Raw genomic sequence first — 18820 nt, forward strand, 5'->3', positions numbered from 1 at the left:
CCAGTAAACACTGTAGTTCCCTTCAACGTTCCCTGCTGCCTGGGCTTCGGCCTGTCGCCTCAGCCCTTCAAGGGTAGGGCACTCCCTCTGGCCCTGGCAGAATTCCTCCCTGGACGGGCCTCCCTCCACGTGCCACTCGGCCGGGATGGGTAGGTCCTCCAGGTTGGTAACGTCCCCCACCGCAGACTCCTGGCCCACCACCTCCGGTGGCCTATCCGTCCTACGGGGTGGGGACGCCGAGGCAGGCTCCTCCTGTCCTCGGTTCTTCCCTTGACTGGCAGCTGGCTGGGCCTTTGTTCCAGGCTCCAGCCGAAATGAACTCCCTCTTCGGGTAGTCGCGGACCTTGTGCTAACACAGGCCCAGTCAGGTGTACCCAGCATCTCGGTGTGAGTCCGGTATTCCACCTCCTTCCAAGCGTTGTGCTCCATGTCATTCCCCAGCAGACAATCGACTGGCACGGCAGGGCTTACGGCAACTCGAAGTGAACCTGCAACCCCCCCCCATTCAAAGGGAACCTCGGCCACGGGATAGTGGCCTGTTCTGCCGTCAGCCATCGCGGCTGGGTGGAGTACATCGGGAATTACCTGCTCTGGAGACACCAGTTGGCTACGCACCATAGTCATACTGGCTCCTGTGTCTCTCAGAGCCTCCCCTCTTTGGCCGTTGATGGTGACCCACTGCCCATACTTTGCGGTATTTGCGGGCACCTGGATCTTAGGAACCATCTCCCGTTCTCCCAGGGACACTAAAGTGACACCCGCCCACTCCCTTCCCTTAGTTAAGGGCATCTCCTCCCCGAGCACTGCACTAGCTACTCCGGGGGTCTTTCCTCCAGTGGGAGGGGGTGGTCGTTTCTGGCACTTCGGATCTCCTTTATAGTGTCCAACGCCACCGCACTCGTAGCAATGGACAACCCTTGGCTGCTGACTCTGGCCAGGATTAGGGTTTCTGGGCGGGTTAGCCTTAGGGGTGAATCCTGTTCCCTTCCCTTGGAAGTTATTTTGGGGGCCTTTGGAGAACTCCTTTTTCTTTTCCCCTCCCTCTTTCTTCTGGGGGGCGCCCTGTCCGGCCTTTTGAGTATCCCCTCCAGTCCCCCTTGTGGACACCCGGGTACTAGCCCAAATGTCCGCCTCCTCAGCAAGCTTCCGGGGACTGGTCAGCTTGCTATCCACCAGGTGTTGCCGCAGTTCAGGGAAACATTTCTCGAGCAGGTGTTCCTTCAGTACTAGGTCAAACAACTCCTCGTAGTTCCTCACTTCACTGCCCTGAATCCAACCTTCCATTGCCTTCTTCGCATAGTCCAGGAAGTCCACCCAATTCTGCGTGCCCAGCTTGTGACTACCCCTGAACTTCTGTCTGTACTTTTCAGGTGTTAGTCCAAACTTTCTGATGAGCGCCAGTTTCATGGTGGGGTAGTGGGTCTGCTCATCCTCCTCGAGGGCCAATAAAGCATCCCTACCAGCTGGAGGCATGTACTTATACAATCCCCCTCCCCAGTACTTCTCCGGAACCCCATGGGCCCTCAACGAGACCTCATAGGCCGCTAGCCACTTGGCGATATCGTCGCCCACTCCATAGCTAGCCACTATGTCCTTTGGCAGGTAAGGTTTGGATTCCCTGGTGATCTCTTGGGTTTGGCTGCCACCATTAGGAACAGGTTGTGCCCCGATTCTCAAGATCTGAAGATCTATTTCTTTCAGTCGCAACTCGTGGGCCATCCTCTGCTCCTCCTTCTCCTTTTCCAGCCTTGCTAAGTCCCATGTGAGCTGTCTTTTCTCCCTCCGGTCCGTTAGCTCCACTTCAGACAAGCCACCGCTAGAGGCACTGCTGCCCTTCCTAGAAATGGTTCTGGGCCCTGCTGACAGGTTCCCCACCTCAGGTTGGTACATCTCAGCCCCCTCGGGGTCAGGCTCTCCATCCCTGTCTTCCTCCTCAGCCTTGCTTTCCCTGCGTGCCTCCCCCCAAGCCCTTAAGCTGGTTTGGAGTGCACCCTTCTTTGCTCCTGGGGGACAGTACACCCCCTCCCGCTGGCAAAACTCCCTGAGTTGGGCCACAGTGTACGTTTCTAGATTTTCTAGTACAAACTCCATCTTGCCCACTCAGGTTAGAGGACAGGTTTTTGTGCAGTAACTATGCAGGGGGGTACCTTTAATAATACCTCCTCCCACCACCAGAGTAAATTTGGAAAAAACAAAAACCCACAATTAGGAAGGCCGCTCTTGAGAAAACTCCCGGTGTAGGCCTATGGACTACCCACAGTTATTGTTGAGTATGCGTAGGCACAGCTCTATCCCACCGCTGAACACCAATTTATGTTGGAAACAGCCCACTCCCACTCCGCAGGGTGGTGGTGGACTCCCCGAACACACTGTGGTAGCTTGGCTCGAGTGGTCAGGAATCAGGCTTCGTGCTAAGCATACAACATACCCAAACAATAACCATGCGTGCATCCGTTCCAAAAACGACTCTACACCGTAAAAATTATGAAAATATCTTTCTTTATCTTTTTCTCTTAGTTGCTGATTGGGAAAATAAATAAGTCAATCACAATATACAAATTTTAAATAGTGCAGGTCAAATAAATATTGTCTGAAGATTCAATAAATAGGGATGATCATAAATACAAGGGACATAAATATAAGTGCAGGTAATACAGGCAATTAAATATTCTGAGGCAATAAATACTGAACCAATAAATATTGTACACCAACAAGCCCTGTGGACCAATAAATATAGTGAAGCAATAAATATGTAAAAACTCAATAAATACAGTGCCCCCAATAAATAATTAAAAGTATACAGCAACACTCATGTAATCAGATCACTTTTCAATTCTTAAGGGCTGATTTGGCCCAGGCCCAGCTTGTAGGGTTGTGGAAGGCTTGAGGGGTTCTACTCCCTGGCTGGGACAAGGCTGAGGCCTAAACTGAGGTAGATCAAGGGGGGAATACCAGTGCCCTGGCTTTCTCTCTCCACACAACCTCTCTAGGTTAGTCCCAATTCACCCCTGGCACAGTCAGGTTGGTTCCAGCACCTCCCTAGCCCCTTTAGAGCAGTCTCTCAGGTCTCCACAGGGCCTTAGGCGCCCTCTACTCCACTTACTGCCCTTTTTCTGATGCTCCGACGCCGCTGGAGTCGTGTCGATGCCGTGAGGCGGTTCCGGTTCGATCTCGGCGGCCTCGGCACAATGTCAGTTCTTTGACGACGCCGGTAGGCGGTTCCGGTCCGATGTCGGCGGCCTCGGTTCGATCTCGACCTCCGATTCGACGGCGTCGGGCAGTCTCTACTCGATGTCGACTTCGGGCGGCTCCGGTCCGATGGCGCTCTCGGCTTCGATGACGTCGGCCGGCCTGGCCTCGATGTCGACTTCCGGCGACTCCGGGGTGCGATCCTCACCCCCGACCTCCGGTGCTCCTCCTCTCAGGTTCCGGGCGACTCCGGAGTGCGATCCCCACTCCCGACCTCCGGTACACTTCACCTCGGTCTCCGACGACTCCGGAGGGCGGACTTCACTCCTCCGATGACGCCGCTCACTCGACCTCGGTTAACTTCCTCCTCGACCTCTGGTATTCCTCACGACCTCCGTCGGCGCCCTCTCACGACCTCAGGCGGCTCCGGGTACGACGTCTGCTTCTTCAGTCAGCGCCGCTTCTCCACCTCGGGCTCCAGGTCTTAGGCTACTCGACGCCGGACTCCAGGGAAACCAGTTTCCAGGTCAGGATCTTGCTGCTTTCTGCTTCTAAGGCCTGTTCCTGCTGTCCAGGTCCTTAGGATGAGTTTTTCTGGCTTCTTCCCACACAGGGCTACAGGCTGGGATCCATCAGTAGGGACAAGTATCAAGGGTGGGTTTATGGACCCCACTCCAGGCACAAGTTTCCACCCCTGCTGCTTCACTCCTTCCTCCTTCACTGTTGTGCTGCTCTCTCTTCACCAGTCAGGTGCCAACTGCCAGCTCCAACTGCCAACACTCTCTCTTAACTCCCCAACATTCTAAACCGCCTCCAACTGTCACAGAGTTCTGGAATGTTCTGGAAGGTGCTGGTAGGTTCCAGTGGATGCTGGTGATGTCACAGGTGGCCACCATTTTGTGCTTCAGGCCCTCAGACAGAAGTTTCAGGGGTAGGTAAAATGGCTCCCTGAATCTGCAGCAACACTAAAAAGTCTGGTGGTTCCCAAAAAGGAAAAATTCAAACAGGGTTTGAGGCAAAAGTGGGACAAAATAAATAATGATGAGGAGGGACCACCCAAAGGGCTGACAGGTCTAACACGCGTCCCCCCCAGCTGAAAGTGGGGAGAGCTGCCCAACCCCTTGGGAGTTCTCATCACTAAGGCGGAAATACCTTGAGAGACCGTCTGCATTGGCGTGGTCCACTCCAGGCCGATGTTCCACCTGAAAGTCCATCCCCTGTAGGGAAATAGACCACCTCAACAACTTGGGATTCTCCCCCTTCATTTGCATCAGCCAACGAAGGGGTCTGTGGTCGGTCTGAACTAGGAAGTGCGAGCCAAACAGGTATGGCCGCAACTTCTTCAGAGCCCATACCACTGCAAAGGCTTCACGCTCTATTGCACTCCACTTCTGTTCCCTGGGAAGTAGTCTCCGGGATAGGAAGACCACGGGTTGATCCAGACCCTCTTCGTTGAGTTGCGATAACACTGCCCCAATGCCATGTTCTGATGCATCTGTCTGGACAATGAACTCCTTGGAAAAGTCTGGGGCCCTTAAGACCGGGGCCTCGCACATGGCTTTCTTCAATCTCACAAAGGCCTGCTGACAGGCCTCCGTCCAGACTACCCGTCGAGGTTGTTTCTTGGACGTGAGCTCCGTGAGGGGGGCTACGATGGTACCGTACCCCTTCACGAAGCGGCGGTAATATCCCGTGAGGCCCAAAAATGCTCGGACCTCAGTCTGAGTCTTGGGGGGTTCCCAGGCCATGATGGCCTCGATCTTCGCCTGGAGGGGCTGCACTGCTCCCCTACCCACCAAGTGTCCAAGGTACACTACCGACCCCTGCCCGATCTGGCACTTGCTGGCCTTGATCGTCAATCCAGCTTGTCTCAGGGCCTGGAGAACAGCTTGCAGGTGACGCAAGTGATCCTCCCAGCTGTTACTGAAGACAGCTATGTCATCCAGATAAGCAGCAGAGAAACTTTCCATTCCGGTGAGGATCTGGTTTACCAGGCGCTGAAACGTGGCAGGTGCGTTCTTGAGCCCAAAGGGCATCACACAGAACTGGTAGTGGCCATTGGGCGTGGAGAAGGCTGACCTTTCCCTTGCTCCATCAGTCAACGAGATCTGCCAGTACCCTGAAGTAAGGTCAAAGGTACTTAGATATTGGGCAGCTCCCAGCCGGTCAATCAATTCATCCGCCCTAGGGATCGGATGAGCATCAGTTTTTGTCACTGAATTCAGTCCCCGATAGTCCACACAGAACCTCAGTTCTGGTTGGGCACCCGGTGGTGCAGCTTTCGGTACTAACACCACCGGACTAGACCAGGGGCTGCTAGAAGGTTCAATCACTCCTAGCTCCAGCATCTTAGTGACTTCACTATGAATGCTGGCCTTCACCTTGTCTGACATCCGGTAGATCTTGGACTTCACAGGTGGGCTGTCTCCTGTGTCCACGTCATGGACGCACAGGTGAGTCCTACCCGGGACAAGGGAGAACAACGAAGAGTACTGCCCCAAGACCTGGCGACAGTCCTCCTGCTGTTCAGGAGTTAGAGATGGGGAGAGAATCACTCCCTCCACCGACCCATCCTTTTCTTGAGACGCAAACAGATCAGGGAGAGGCTCGCTTTCCACGTCCTCTCCTCCGTCAGTCACCATCATCAAGATGACTTCGGGCCTCTCATGGTGGGGTTTGAGGCGGTTGGCATGCAGCACCCGCAGGGGCTGACGAGGGGTCTTCAGGTCCACCAAGTAGGTAGCCTTACCCTTCTTCTCCAACACCTCAAAGGGTCCTGACCAGCGATCCTGGAGGGCACTAAGCTCTCCTGGTTCGATCACCCACACCTTCTGGCCAGGCTCCAACTCCACCGGGTGAGCGTTGTGGTCATACCACGCCTTCATCACTGCTTGGCTGGCTTCCAAGTTGTCAGAAGCTTGCTTCCACAACTTAGCCATTTGGCTCCGGAAGGCCAGCATGTAGCTCACCACATCCTGGGGGAGCTTTCTGGGAGTTCTTTCCCATCCGTCTCTCACCAGGTTAAGAGGTCCACGTACAGGGTGCCCATACAGAAGCTCGAAGGGGCTGAAGCCCACTCCCTTCTGTGGCACTTCCCTGTAGGAAAAAAGTAAACAGGGTAGGAGGACGTCCCATTTCCTCCGCAGGCTTTCAGGCAGACTTCTGATCATGCCTTTCAAGGTTTTGTTAAACCTTTCCACCAGACCATTGGTCTGGGGGTGGTAAGGAGTTGTGAACCGGTAGGTCACTCCACACTCCTTCCACATCGCCCGCATATACGCTGACATGAAGTTGGTCCCCCTGTCGGACACAACTTCCTTGGGAAAACCCACTCGGGTAAAGATTCCCATCAGGGCCCTAGCCACAACAGGTGCTGTTATGGTCCTCAGAGGGATTGCCTCTGGGTACCGTGTGGCATGATCCACCAGGACCAGGATAAACCTGTGACCAGCTGACGTTGGCGGATCTAACGGACCCACAATGTCGATGCCCACCCTTTCAAAGGGGGTGCTAACGACAGGAAGTGGTTCCAGGGGAGCTTTCAGCTTCACCCCTGTTTTCCCACTGGCTTGGCAAGACACACATGTCCGGCAGTAGGTATCGGACGACACTTTCATCTGAGGCCAATAAAAGTGTGGGACAAGACGGGCGAAGGTCTTGTCTTGCCCCAGGTGTCCTGCCAATGGTATCTCGTGAGCCAACTCTAGAAGGAAGGCTCGATAACGTTGAGGGACTACCAAGGCTCGTGACGATCCGTGTAGGGGTGCCTTGGGTTCACTGTAGAGGAGGCCATCCTCCCAGTAAACACTGTAGTTCCCTTCAACGTTCCCTGCTGCCTGGGCTTCGGCCTGTCGCCTCAGCCCTTCAAGGGTAGGGCACTCCCTCTGGCCCTGGCAGAATTCCTCCCTGGACGGGCCTCCCTCCACGTGCCACTCGGCCGGGATGGGTAGGTCCTCCAGGTTGGTAACGTCCCCCACCGCAGACTCCTGGTCCACCACCTCCGGTGGCCTATCCGTCCTACGGGGTGGGGACGCCGAGGCAGGCTCCTCCTGTCCTCGGTTCTTCCCTTGACTGGCAGCTGGCTGGGCCTTTGTTCCAGGCTCCAGCCGAAATGAACTCCCTCTTCGGGTAGTCGCGGACCTTGTGCTAACACAGGCCCAGTCAGGTGTACCCAGCATCTCGGTGTGAGTCCGGTATTCCACCTCCTTCCAAGCGTTGTGCTCCATGTCATTCCCCAGCAGACAATCGACTGGCACGGCAGGGCTTACGGCAACTCGAAGTGAACCTGCAACCCCCCCCCATTCAAAGGGAACCTCGGCCACGGGATAGTGGCCTGTTCTGCCGTCAGCCATCGCGGCTGGGTGGAGTACATCGGGAATTACCTGCTCTGGAGACACCAGTTGGCTACGCACCATAGTCATACTGGCTCCTGTGTCTCTCAGAGCCTCCCCTCTTTGGCCGTTGATGGTGACCCACTGCCCATACTTTGCGGTATTTGCGGGCACCTGGATCTTAGGAACCATCTCCCGTTCTCCCAGGGACACTAAAGTGACACCCGCCCACTCCCTTCCCTTAGTTAAGGGCATCTCCTCCCCGAGCACTGCACTAGCTACTCCGGGGGTCTTTCCTCCAGTGGGAGGGGGTGGTCGTTTCTGGCACTTCGGATCTCCTTTATAGTGTCCAACGCCACCGCACTCGTAGCAATGGACAACCCTTGGCTGCTGACTCTGGCCAGGATTAGGGTTTCTGGGCGGGTTAGCCTTAGGGGTGAATCCTGTTCCCTTCCCTTGGAAGTTATTTTGGGGGCCTTTGGAGAACTCCTTTTTCTTTTCCCCTCCCTCTTTCTTCTGGGGGGCGCCCTGTCCGGCCTTTTGAGTATCCCCTCCAGTCCCCCTTGTGGACACCCGGGTACTAGCCCAAATGTCCGCCTCCTCAGCAAGCTTCCGGGGACTGGTCAGCTTGCTATCCACCAGGTGTTGCCGCAGTTCAGGGAAACATTTCTCGAGCAGGTGTTCCTTCAGTACTAGGTCAAACAACTCCTCGTAGTTCCTCACTTCACTGCCCTGAATCCAACCTTCCATTGCCTTCTTCGCATAGTCCAGGAAGTCCACCCAATTCTGCGTGCCCAGCTTGTGACTACCCCTGAACTTCTGTCTGTACTTTTCAGGTGTTAGTCCAAACTTTCTGATGAGCGCCAGTTTCATGGTGGGGTAGTGGGTCTGCTCATCCTCCTCGAGGGCCAATAAAGCATCCCTACCAGCTGGAGGCATGTACTTATACAATCCCCCTCCCCAGTACTTCTCCGGAACCCCATGGGCCCTCAACGAGACCTCATAGGCCGCTAGCCACTTGGCGATATCGTCGCCCACTCCATAGCTAGCCACTATGTCCTTTGGCAGGTAAGGTTTGGATTCCCTGGTGATCTCTTGGGTTTGGCTGCCACCATTAGGAACAGGTTGTGCCCCGATTCTCAAGATCTGAAGATCTATTTCTTTCAGTCGCAACTCGTGGGCCATCCTCTGCTCCTCCTTCTCCTTTTCCAGCCTTGCTAAGTCCCATGTGAGCTGTCTTTTCTCCCTCCGGTCCGTTAGCTCCACTTCAGACAAGCCACCGCTAGAGGCACTGCTGCCCTTCCTAGAAATGGTTCTGGGCCCTGCTGACAGGTTCCCCACCTCAGGTTGGTACATCTCAGCCCCCTCGGGGTCAGGCTCTCCATCCCTGTCTTCCTCCTCAGCCTTGCTTTCCCTGCGTGCCTCCCCCCAAGCCCTTAAGCTGGTTTGGAGTGCACCCTTCTTTGCTCCTGGGGGACAGTACACCCCCTCCCGCTGGCAAAACTCCCTGAGTTGGGCCACAGTGTACGTTTCTAGATTTTCTAGTACAAACTCCATCTTGCCCACTCAGGTTAGAGGACAGGTTTTTGTGCAGTAACTATGCAGGGGGGTACCTTTAATAATACCTCCTCCCACCACCAGAGTAAATTTGGAAAAAACAAAAACCCACAATTAGGAAGGCCGCTCTTGAGAAAACTCCCGGTGTAGGCCTATGGACTACCCACAGTTATTGTTGAGTATGCGTAGGCACAGCTCTATCCCACCGCTGAACACCAATTTATGTTGGAAACAGCCCACTCCCACTCCGCAGGGTGGTGGTGGACTCCCCGAACACACTGTGGTAGCTTGGCTCGAGTGGTCAGGAATCAGGCTTCGTGCTAAGCATACAACATACCCAAACAATAACCATGCGTGCATCCGTTCCAAAAACGACTCTACACCGTAAAAATTATGAAAATATCTTTCTTTATCTTTTTCTCTTAGTTGCTGATTGGGAAAATAAATAAGTCAATCACAATATACAAATTTTAAATAGTGCAGGTCAAATAAATATTGTCTGAAGATTCAATAAATAGGGATGATCATAAATACAAGGGACATAAATATAAGTGCAGGTAATACAGGCAATTAAATATTCTGAGGCAATAAATACTGAACCAATAAATATTGTACACCAACAAGCCCTGTGGACCAATAAATATAGTGAAGCAATAAATATGTAAAAACTCAATAAATACAGTGCCCCCAATAAATAATTAAAAGTATACAGCAACACTCATGTAATCAGATCACTTTTCAATTCTTAAGGGCTGATTTGGCCCAGGCCCAGCTTGTAGGGTTGTGGAAGGCTTGAGGGGTTCTACTCCCTGGCTGGGACAAGGCTGAGGCCTAAACTGAGGTAGATCAAGGGGGGAATACCAGTGCCCTGGCTTTCTCTCTCCACACAACCTCTCTAGGTTAGTCCCAATTCACCCCTGGCACAGTCAGGTTGGTTCCAGCACCTCCCTAGCCCCTTTAGAGCAGTCTCTCAGGTCTCCACAGGGCCTTAGGCGCCCTCTACTCCACTTACTGCCCTTTTTCTGATGCTCCGACGCCGCTGGAGTCGTGTCGATGCCGTGAGGCGGTTCCGGTTCGATCTCGGCGGCCTCGGCACAATGTCAGTTCTTTGACGACGCCGGTAGGCGGTTCCGGTCCGATGTCGGCGGCCTCGGTTCGATCTCGACCTCCGATTCGACGGCGTCGGGCAGTCTCTACTCGATGTCGACTTCGGGCGGCTCCGGTCCGATGGCGCTCTCGGCTTCGATGACGTCGGCCGGCCTGGCCTCGATGTCGACTTCCGGCGACTCCGGGGTGCGATCCTCACCCCCGACCTCCGGTGCTCCTCCTCTCAGGTTCCGGGCGACTCCGGAGTGCGATCCCCACTCCCGACCTCCGGTACACTTCACCTCGGTCTCCGACGACTCCGGAGGGCGGACTTCACTCCTCCGATGACGCCGCTCACTCGACCTCGGTTAACTTCCTCCTCGACCTCTGGTATTCCTCACGACCTCCGTCGGCGCCCTCTCACGACCTCAGGCGGCTCCGGGTACGACGTCTGCTTCTTCAGTCAGCGCCACTTCTCCACCTCGGGCTCCAGGTCTTAGGCTACTCGACGCCGGACTCCAGGGAAACCAGTTTCCAGGTCAGGATCTTGCTGCTTTCTGCTTCTAAGGCCTGTTCCTGCTGTCCAGGTCCTTAGGATGAGTTTTTCTGGCTTCTTCCCACACAGGGCTACAGGCTGGGATCCATCAGTAGGGACAAGTATCAAGGGTGGGTTTATGGACCCCACTCCAGGCACAAGTTTCCACCCCTGCTGCTTCACTCCTTCCTCCTTCACTGTTGTGCTGCTCTCTCTTCACCAGTCAGGTGCCAACTGCCAGCTCCAACTGCCAACACTCTCTCTTAACTCCCCAACATTCTAAACCGCCTCCAACTGTCACAGAGTTCTGGAATGTTCTGGAAGGTGCTGGTAGGTTCCAGTGGATGCTGGTGATGTCACAGGTGGCCACCATTTTGTGCTTCAGGCCCTCAGACAGAAGTTTCAGGGGTAGGTAAAATGGCTCCCTGAATCTGCAGCAACACTAAAAAGTCTGGTGGTTCCCAAAAAGGAAAAATTCAAACAGGGTTTGAGGCAAAAGTGGGACAAAATAAATAATGATGAGGAGGGACCACCCAAAGGGCTGACAGGTCTAACACATACAGAAACTCAAGGTAACCAACTCTAGAGGCAAAATCTGTATTTCTAATTGATTTATAAACAGGGTCTATAGTTTAATGTCAGTACATAAAGGCAGGGGTGTTTAATGAAATGTTAATGAATGCACTGATATAGCAGCCTTTACTTAGGTTCTGGTATATCCTAGCAGCATGTCCTAGTGGCATGGGCAGGACCACTAGAAGAAAGAGATGCCATGCCAATCAACGGCAAATCTTGACACCATCTTTGATATGTCAATCACAGCATACAATTGTGGCTAAGTCAAATTATCCAAAGTGTTTAATAAGTTCTAAATCTTGCAGTTTCTATAAAATAATGAGTTTGTCTGCTTGCCTTTCCTGGTTTCCCATTAAACTGCAGTGTTACAGATGGCAACATGTAATTCCTATTGGCAATTGCCAGAGTTTTAAATATTGAATTTTGAAAAAAGAAATGCTGGGTTGATAGTAATGAAATGGAAGGGTGTTAATGATGTAAAAAAGCTCACAAATTTGGTTTGTACTAAAATAATAAAACATACTAATGGCCAAATGACTTCATTCTAATTTGATGAATAATTGTGGAGTCTGGAAATGTGGCATCATCATGTGGTGAGATGTTTTTTTCTCAAATGTGGCCCTGCACCCAGGTACACGGAATTTCCAACCAGAATTCATGGCCACCGCTGGCCCTCTCTGCTTGTCCTCTACAGGTGGGTTTGTGTTACTAGACGGTGAGACCTTTGAGGTGAAGGGGGCCTGGGAGAAGGAAGGCCACGCTGCACCCTTCGGCTACGGTTTCTGGTACCAGCCCCGCCAAAACGTGATGGTCAGCAGCGAAGGGGGGTTTCCCAAATACATGTTCACTGGCTACAAGCAAGATGATGTAATGGAGGGTAAGAGACATCCCTTCCTGGAACCTATAGAAAATATGTGTTGTATGTTCACCGTGTTTACGGTATACACCACAACCTGATTTGTCCATCACTACCATAATAATAATAGGTTTTACTATTATTCACACTAGTGGTGCCCAATTCGTCACCTGATGGACAAAATGTGAGTCGGTCCACCTGGGATGCGTATCTCTGAACTAAGGGGTACACACACATCTCTCCAAAGGGTATTCAACCCTATGATCTAAGTGGATCATGTAAAGTTTTACGAACTTTTCTGTTTCAAGGGTCTATGGCAATAGAAAGGTTTTCTATATTAGAGTTAAATGTACCATTAGACCCACTGATGTGAATGTTTACATAAAACAAGATTCTATTTTGACCCATCACTTAAAGGAGGGATAATGCATAGAATATAAATCTATAATAGGGACATTTTGCAATGCAAATTTTACAGGTAAGTAACTTGTTCCTTTCTGGGTCATTGTTACCGATTTTCAAGAGGGTTTCACATCAAACTAAATATGCACTTAAACTGGATTGGTTTATGGGGGAATTGGGTGAGTTCCTGTCTGACAGATGCCTCCTAAAGACCGGTGGGGCTGGAGCAGAGTCAGACTCCTCTCTGTCCCACTCCAGTATGCTCTTTGTCTTCTCTTTCACTCTGGCTGTCTCTCACATCACGCCTGCTCTATCTTTCTGCTCCCTCATCCTCGTTGGAGTGCATAGCTGTAACTTGTGGATATTCATGACTTATCGACGCCTTGTGTATTTTATGTTAGGACGGTGTATCAGATTCTCACTTCTCGCTGGAGGTGGTTTGCGTAATTAATTGCGCCCCTGGTTGAGAAAGCCCTATAGGATTGCCAATTCATAACAAGTGTCTCACCCGGTATGCTTCCTTGTTGATGATCTATCCAATAGGAGAACATAGGGGTGTTCATTTTCTGATCTGGCCTCCTACTCGCAGATATTTTGATAGTTATCATTTCAATTTCCAATCATGAACAGACACTCGTCAAAAATATCATTTTGAGATGGTATAATGAAGAAAGCCTGGTCTTGCTAGGGGTGTTTGGTGGAATTCCCTAGTTAGAAAGTTAGAACATATTTTAATAAAATGGATCAAATTTTAGCACAGTCTCGCAAACAAAAAATAAATTAACACGCAATCCAAGAAATATGAATTTGCAGGTTGAGAATATCACATACCAGTATTCTTAGATAAATTGTTCGCTAGTGCTATTCGCAGTAAACTGTCTCATTTGGGTCCTCCATGAGTGTGTCAGTAATTGTAAAGCAACAACATGTATTCACACTTCACGACTCTGCTGTGAGTGTGGCTTTTTGTATTGCATCATGCCAACATGCACATTGGTCTATGCATGATCCACTAAAACTTTTCTATGCGAATCATAGCTGCATGGAACAATCTTCAACTTTGCCCTGTGCTTCCCTAACCTAAATTCTCATTCCAGAAAGAAAGACTGGGTGCATTAGCCAGTCACTTTCCTAAAATGTAGAACATGTACCATAAATCAGCATTTGTGATTGTGCTGAAGTGTGTTGGCCACTTGTTTGTACCCTGCAACAGAAACTAACACAATTGTCTCACCCTAGTCATTCGTCAACTCCATTGACCCATCAACTCTGTTTTCAGAACTTCACAGCGACTCTTCTCGTTTTAATGTCCATCTTGAATAAAGACACACCCTACAAATAGTCAAGTTTTATGCAAACATGTGGATATTTCACTTAGTTAAGGAATTCAGGATTCCTTTTGTAAAGTAAAAACTGCACAGCTGTAAGACAAACAAATACATTATGAATTGATTTTTAAGCTTGCCTAATAAAGCCGCAATATTTTTTCCATGATATGTAAATGTTTCATCATTCTTGAAAAACACCTTCATATTCTGCACACTTGGGAAAGTAATTTGCTTAGTCCTGGAAGTGAGAGCACCTTTTCTATGCTACATACTTTCTATCTCAATGGCACAGTCAATCCATTTTTTGAACCTGCCTGACTAAACCTGAGCCATGGAGAGCCATTGAGCAAGATTGTTTTAAAGAGACGCTGCAAGAAGTGGGGGGGGGGGGGGGGGGTCCCTGACACTTTTTGCTTTTGTTACAGCCGGTCAGAAAAGCACATCTTTGACCACACACAACAGAGCACACAGTATAGCTCCAAACATGTCTTGGCAAACTTAGAGTGCCACAAAAATTATGGAAAACATCAGTAGGGAATCATGGGTAATTCCCAGTCTATAGGAGGAAAGCTGCTTCTTGATATGGAAGTTATATAAAACACAACTGGTACTCTAAATCTGCTGGACCTAAATGTTGGATGGATTAGCCAACTTTTTAAACACAGGGTAAGCCCAATGCCATCCATGCCAATCTAGAAAAGTGTCAAAACCTTTTGATATTTTGTTTTGCAACAGATTAGCAACTGCTGACCTTAAAATGACAGGCATTGTATCATTCCAGGCACACTATAACCGCTTTGGATTGGTAAAATACCATTGACGCCAACCCGGAGTCCCTCATTCCAAAAGCATAGCCTTCAACGGACGCATAGGGAAAATGGAAAGAGTACAAGGAACACGCAACACTCCTGCCTTTCTACCACATAATAAATACACAAGATCAGCAAATAGTGTACCCTGCTAAAGGGGTATAACACTGTCGGGCAGGGATGAAGGACCATCACACTACTAGAGTGCGCCAGTATTAACCAAGAACTGCCGGAGGATCCGGGATTTCGGATAGGAGAGTGCAGTTATACTCTACAATGTACTTTGTTGGGTGTTGAGCTGAGAGGAGTAGAGCAGTGATTGCTTCAGGTGTCCAAAAAATAGGTGACCGGCTGGGAATCATGATGTGGTCTGGTTGGCTAAGGTAGGCAGTATCTGATGCTGTAATGGGACAACTGGTCCAAGCGTTGTCCCCGTTCATCCCAGAACCAGATGTGGTGCCCTGCCACTAAGGAAAGAGTGACCACTGCTCCCTTTCAATACCATGCAGGGACAGACAATTACGGCATAATTAGCATCTCCTGCATCACTACAAAGGGACCATCCTGCTGTTACGGTTTTACTAGACCTCCCATAAATATTCGATGGGAACCGCCGCATAAATAACACTCGCTTCTCTAAAGGACTCCAATCAATAATAAGGTGAACATCAACCGACGAATCGGCTAAGCCTTGAAAACGCCCCACACTAGCTTGCAGAGTAAGTGGCGAAACACGTGCTGGCTGCAAACTACAGGACTAGAAGATTTGAAACTGGACAGAGACTGTTCTAGCACAAGATTACATGTCCTTAGCTTTGACTTTTTTTTTTTTTTTTTTAAAAGGAATAGCCATATTCTATTTCATTGCGTGAATCTAAATCTTACTTTGTAACCTGGATCTGGGTGGTGACGATGCTGGGACGGGAGTGTCTGGCCGGGGAGCATTCCTGAGTTGAGAGCCCTGGGAGGGAATTTTCGACCTTACACTGTGGTGTGCTTCGTGTTTAGTGTCATAGTGTGAGATGCTGCTTTTGGGAGACTCGTCCCCCCCCCTTGTTCCCCCCCTACACACACCTTCTCGAATTATGTTTCCCTTCTCTTTAATGTGTCACTGATTTGCTGCTGTGGACTTAGCACGCTGGACTCACCCTTAAATGCACACTTTAACACTATTGCTGTGAACGTTCCATGTCTTGTATGTTTTTTGGTTGCTTTTAAAACTTAATAAAAATATATATTTAAAAAAAATCTTAAAATCTTACTGTTTATGATTTGTTTCTAGAATATTTGATTATAACTGTAGTTATTGTATTGCCACTAACCCTCTGGTGGTTGCATCCCATTTATCCAACTCTTTAAATTTACTGGGCATGAGAGCCTTATCAAGAAGGTATGGATATATCCCAATTAGAGACCTGATGTTGTGAAACAGAGTAAGGCGATTAAATGGGAGAGTTGGACTGTACTTGTACCTTCTCACTGCTGGGAGAGATGTCATCTAAGTAAAATTCTATTGAGTGGGGGTGCACAATTCGTGCATTGCTGGGAGCAGATACACACTAGGAGGCATCACTGTGAGAAGCTCCTTCTTTCAGGGTATTGTAGAAAGGCTGAGCACAGGGCCAGGACAATGATTGGATGTCGGTTACACTACAGCGTACTGCTGGGGGTGAGCACAGCCTGACTGTGCCTGGTTGGGGATGAGATCACAGAGGCATTTACGGCCAAACATGTCACCATTTATTCTTGCGAGGAACTCACAAAAAGTTTCCCGACAGTCAAATATGGTTTTACTACTAAGGATTTTTCTGCCATGCGCGCAAAGAAATCCTCTGTAGGAGATCCCACGTATGTCTTGTTTCTTACTAAACCTCAGGTTTAGTCTTGGGGTGTCAATTTTAGATCTGCTCCATGGCAGCATTAGTTCTGCAATGGCCAGACCATTTGAGAAGAGAGAGGCACTTTGATTATGCCAAATGACCCTCAGAAATTGTAGAGTAGAAGGATTGACCATCAGGGGTGTTTAGAATATATGAGACTGCAGTAGTTAATAAAATTAAGTGGAAAAATACTGGAGTGATGCTAACCAAAGATATCCTATGCAGGTAGGTATGGACAGAGCATTGATGTTTGGGACTGGAACAAGCACACCCGGATTCAGACTCTGGACTTGGGCGACGACGGATCCATCCCAATGGAAGTCCAATTCCTTCATAATCCTGATGCAGCGGAGGGGTTCGTTGGGTGCTCCAGGGGCAGCTCCGTCTTCCGCTTCTTCAAGACCAAGGTATGACATACAATTATTAGTCTTTCTTCTCTGTCTGTAGTACTGTAAGAGTTAAAAGGACAGGCAGAGGATTACTAAGCTTTTCATCTCTGGACTTAAGGCAGGCAGGTGCTCCTAATAGAATGGCAGAAAAATATGAACACTCAACAAAAGGTATCCTGCAAATGATATCGCCACTGATTGGTTTGTTTATTTATTTATTTGAAAAGTTTTATATAGCAATGGCTAGACCCAGAGGTATCAGAGCGCTTTACATGAGATAGGATATTGTTTCAGTACTTTGTTACATAGTTATATCAGTTACAGTTACCAGTACATATTTACCCTGAATGGAAACCGCAATTGCTGTGTTTGTTGTTAGACCTTCACCCACTCTATTAGTGGTATGCTTCATAATCCCTCCCTCGTGGCCTGATCACTCATATTCCCTCGTTGTCTGACCATAGTTTGTTTTTGTATATAACCGAGTGACACAATGCACAACCAAATTCAGGGGAAGGACTATAGCAACTTTCCCTGCCTGGTCCTTGATGGACTTACTATATAGGTAGAAAGAAGCAGCGCATATCACCTTTAGGATTAAACAGTGATGAGGGATGAGTAAGGTTACCTCTTTGGCAGGATGGACACTGGCAGATTAGCACAGAGATGCATAAAACCATTCACCTCTAGTATTGGGAGAGACTGTGGGTTTGGCTCAATAATACAGAGCTTATTACCTCTAGCAATATACAGGCGGATTTATCACCCTATATCTCTAGCCTCAAGAGCTGGATGGGTCATCACATTGTCACAGGTTTCTAGAGTCTGTTGGCACCACTGTTTGGTGCACTCAGGGGATTGGCCACAGGATACAGAACCTGCTACCTTTAGAGCTGGAGGATAGTTGAGGGGACATGAGTTCATAGACGATCACCTCTATAAAGGACAGGCCCAAAGGATAGGCACATGGTCGCAGGGCATGTCATCAGTGCGGAGGACAGCATCTGAGTGGTCCGAATTTTACCTGAAATTCCTACTGCCCCTTTCCAGCAGCTGTAAGTTCTTAATACCAGACTAGCAGATATTCTTGGATGCCCACAGCAAAATCATTTCAAAACACATAGAACAATTACCCCACAGAGTGAAAAGTAGTGTTACAGAGAACTCTCTTCAAACTCAAGAAGAATTACTGCTTCACACACAACAATCACAATATGTGATTTGATCAGTCCCAAAATGCAGGTTTTAAAGCAGCAGTGTTGTCTGCACCCTCTCAGAGATGTGAGATGCTGGACATGTCTAAAAATAACCAAAGCAGAACCCATTAACTGCATTTTTGGTAAAAACATTGTAAAAGACCACTGATGACACAGAACATCTGTTCTCCACATAATACATGCATGATTTGTCCTGTATATTAAAGAGCACATCATTGAATGTAGACAACCCTTTAAGTACAAGTAGGCAAGGGATTAATTGTATAGGCATTCAGTCTGGTTTATTGAACTTGCACAACCACATGCACAAAGACCCATTCTCCCTCCCTTTCCTGGGGCACTGTATATAGCCCCCAGGCTATTAAGCTTTCTTGAGGAACCTCACCTTCTCCAGAAATCTTTCAATGCCACCTCTTCTAACAGTACTTCACCCAGTTTAAGACACTTCACCATCTCCTGAGCCTCTCCCACCCGTTTCTCAGGTTCAGGAGCACCCAGCATTAGCTTTTTATTTAACCTCACACTGTTGTCTAGGTCATCACCAAGGAAAAGCTGTTCATGCTTTGTTTGGCAAAACAACAGATGATGCAAGGAGTCCCTGTAGCTTTTTCAGATTTTCACTGAGTTGCTTTAAAGCCTCTCCTTGGCATTCATAACTTGAGAAA

General features: G+C 49.4%; 1 protein-coding gene across 4 annotated transcripts in view; it reads left to right on the plus strand.

Moving 5' to 3' along the window:
• LOC146772632 (methanethiol oxidase-like) overlaps positions 1-18820 on the plus strand; it is a 66389-nt gene that overhangs the window by 26685 nt on the left and 20884 nt on the right. For 3 of the 4 annotated variants that reach the window (XM_085639234.1, XM_085639236.1, XM_085639237.1), the window contains 2 exons: positions 11969-12151; positions 16775-16956. In XM_085639234.1, coding sequence (XP_085495360.1) covers positions 11969-12151; positions 16775-16956 — 365 coding nt within the window. The remainder of the gene's footprint in view (positions 1-11968; positions 12152-16774; positions 16957-18820) is intronic. The other variant, XM_085639235.1, reaches the window with a different exon arrangement.

The sequence above is a fragment of the Triturus cristatus genome, chromosome 12 (assembly GCF_964204655.1).
Source record: "Triturus cristatus chromosome 12, aTriCri1.1, whole genome shotgun sequence".
Lineage (NCBI taxonomy): Eukaryota > Metazoa > Chordata > Amphibia > Caudata > Salamandridae > Triturus > Triturus cristatus.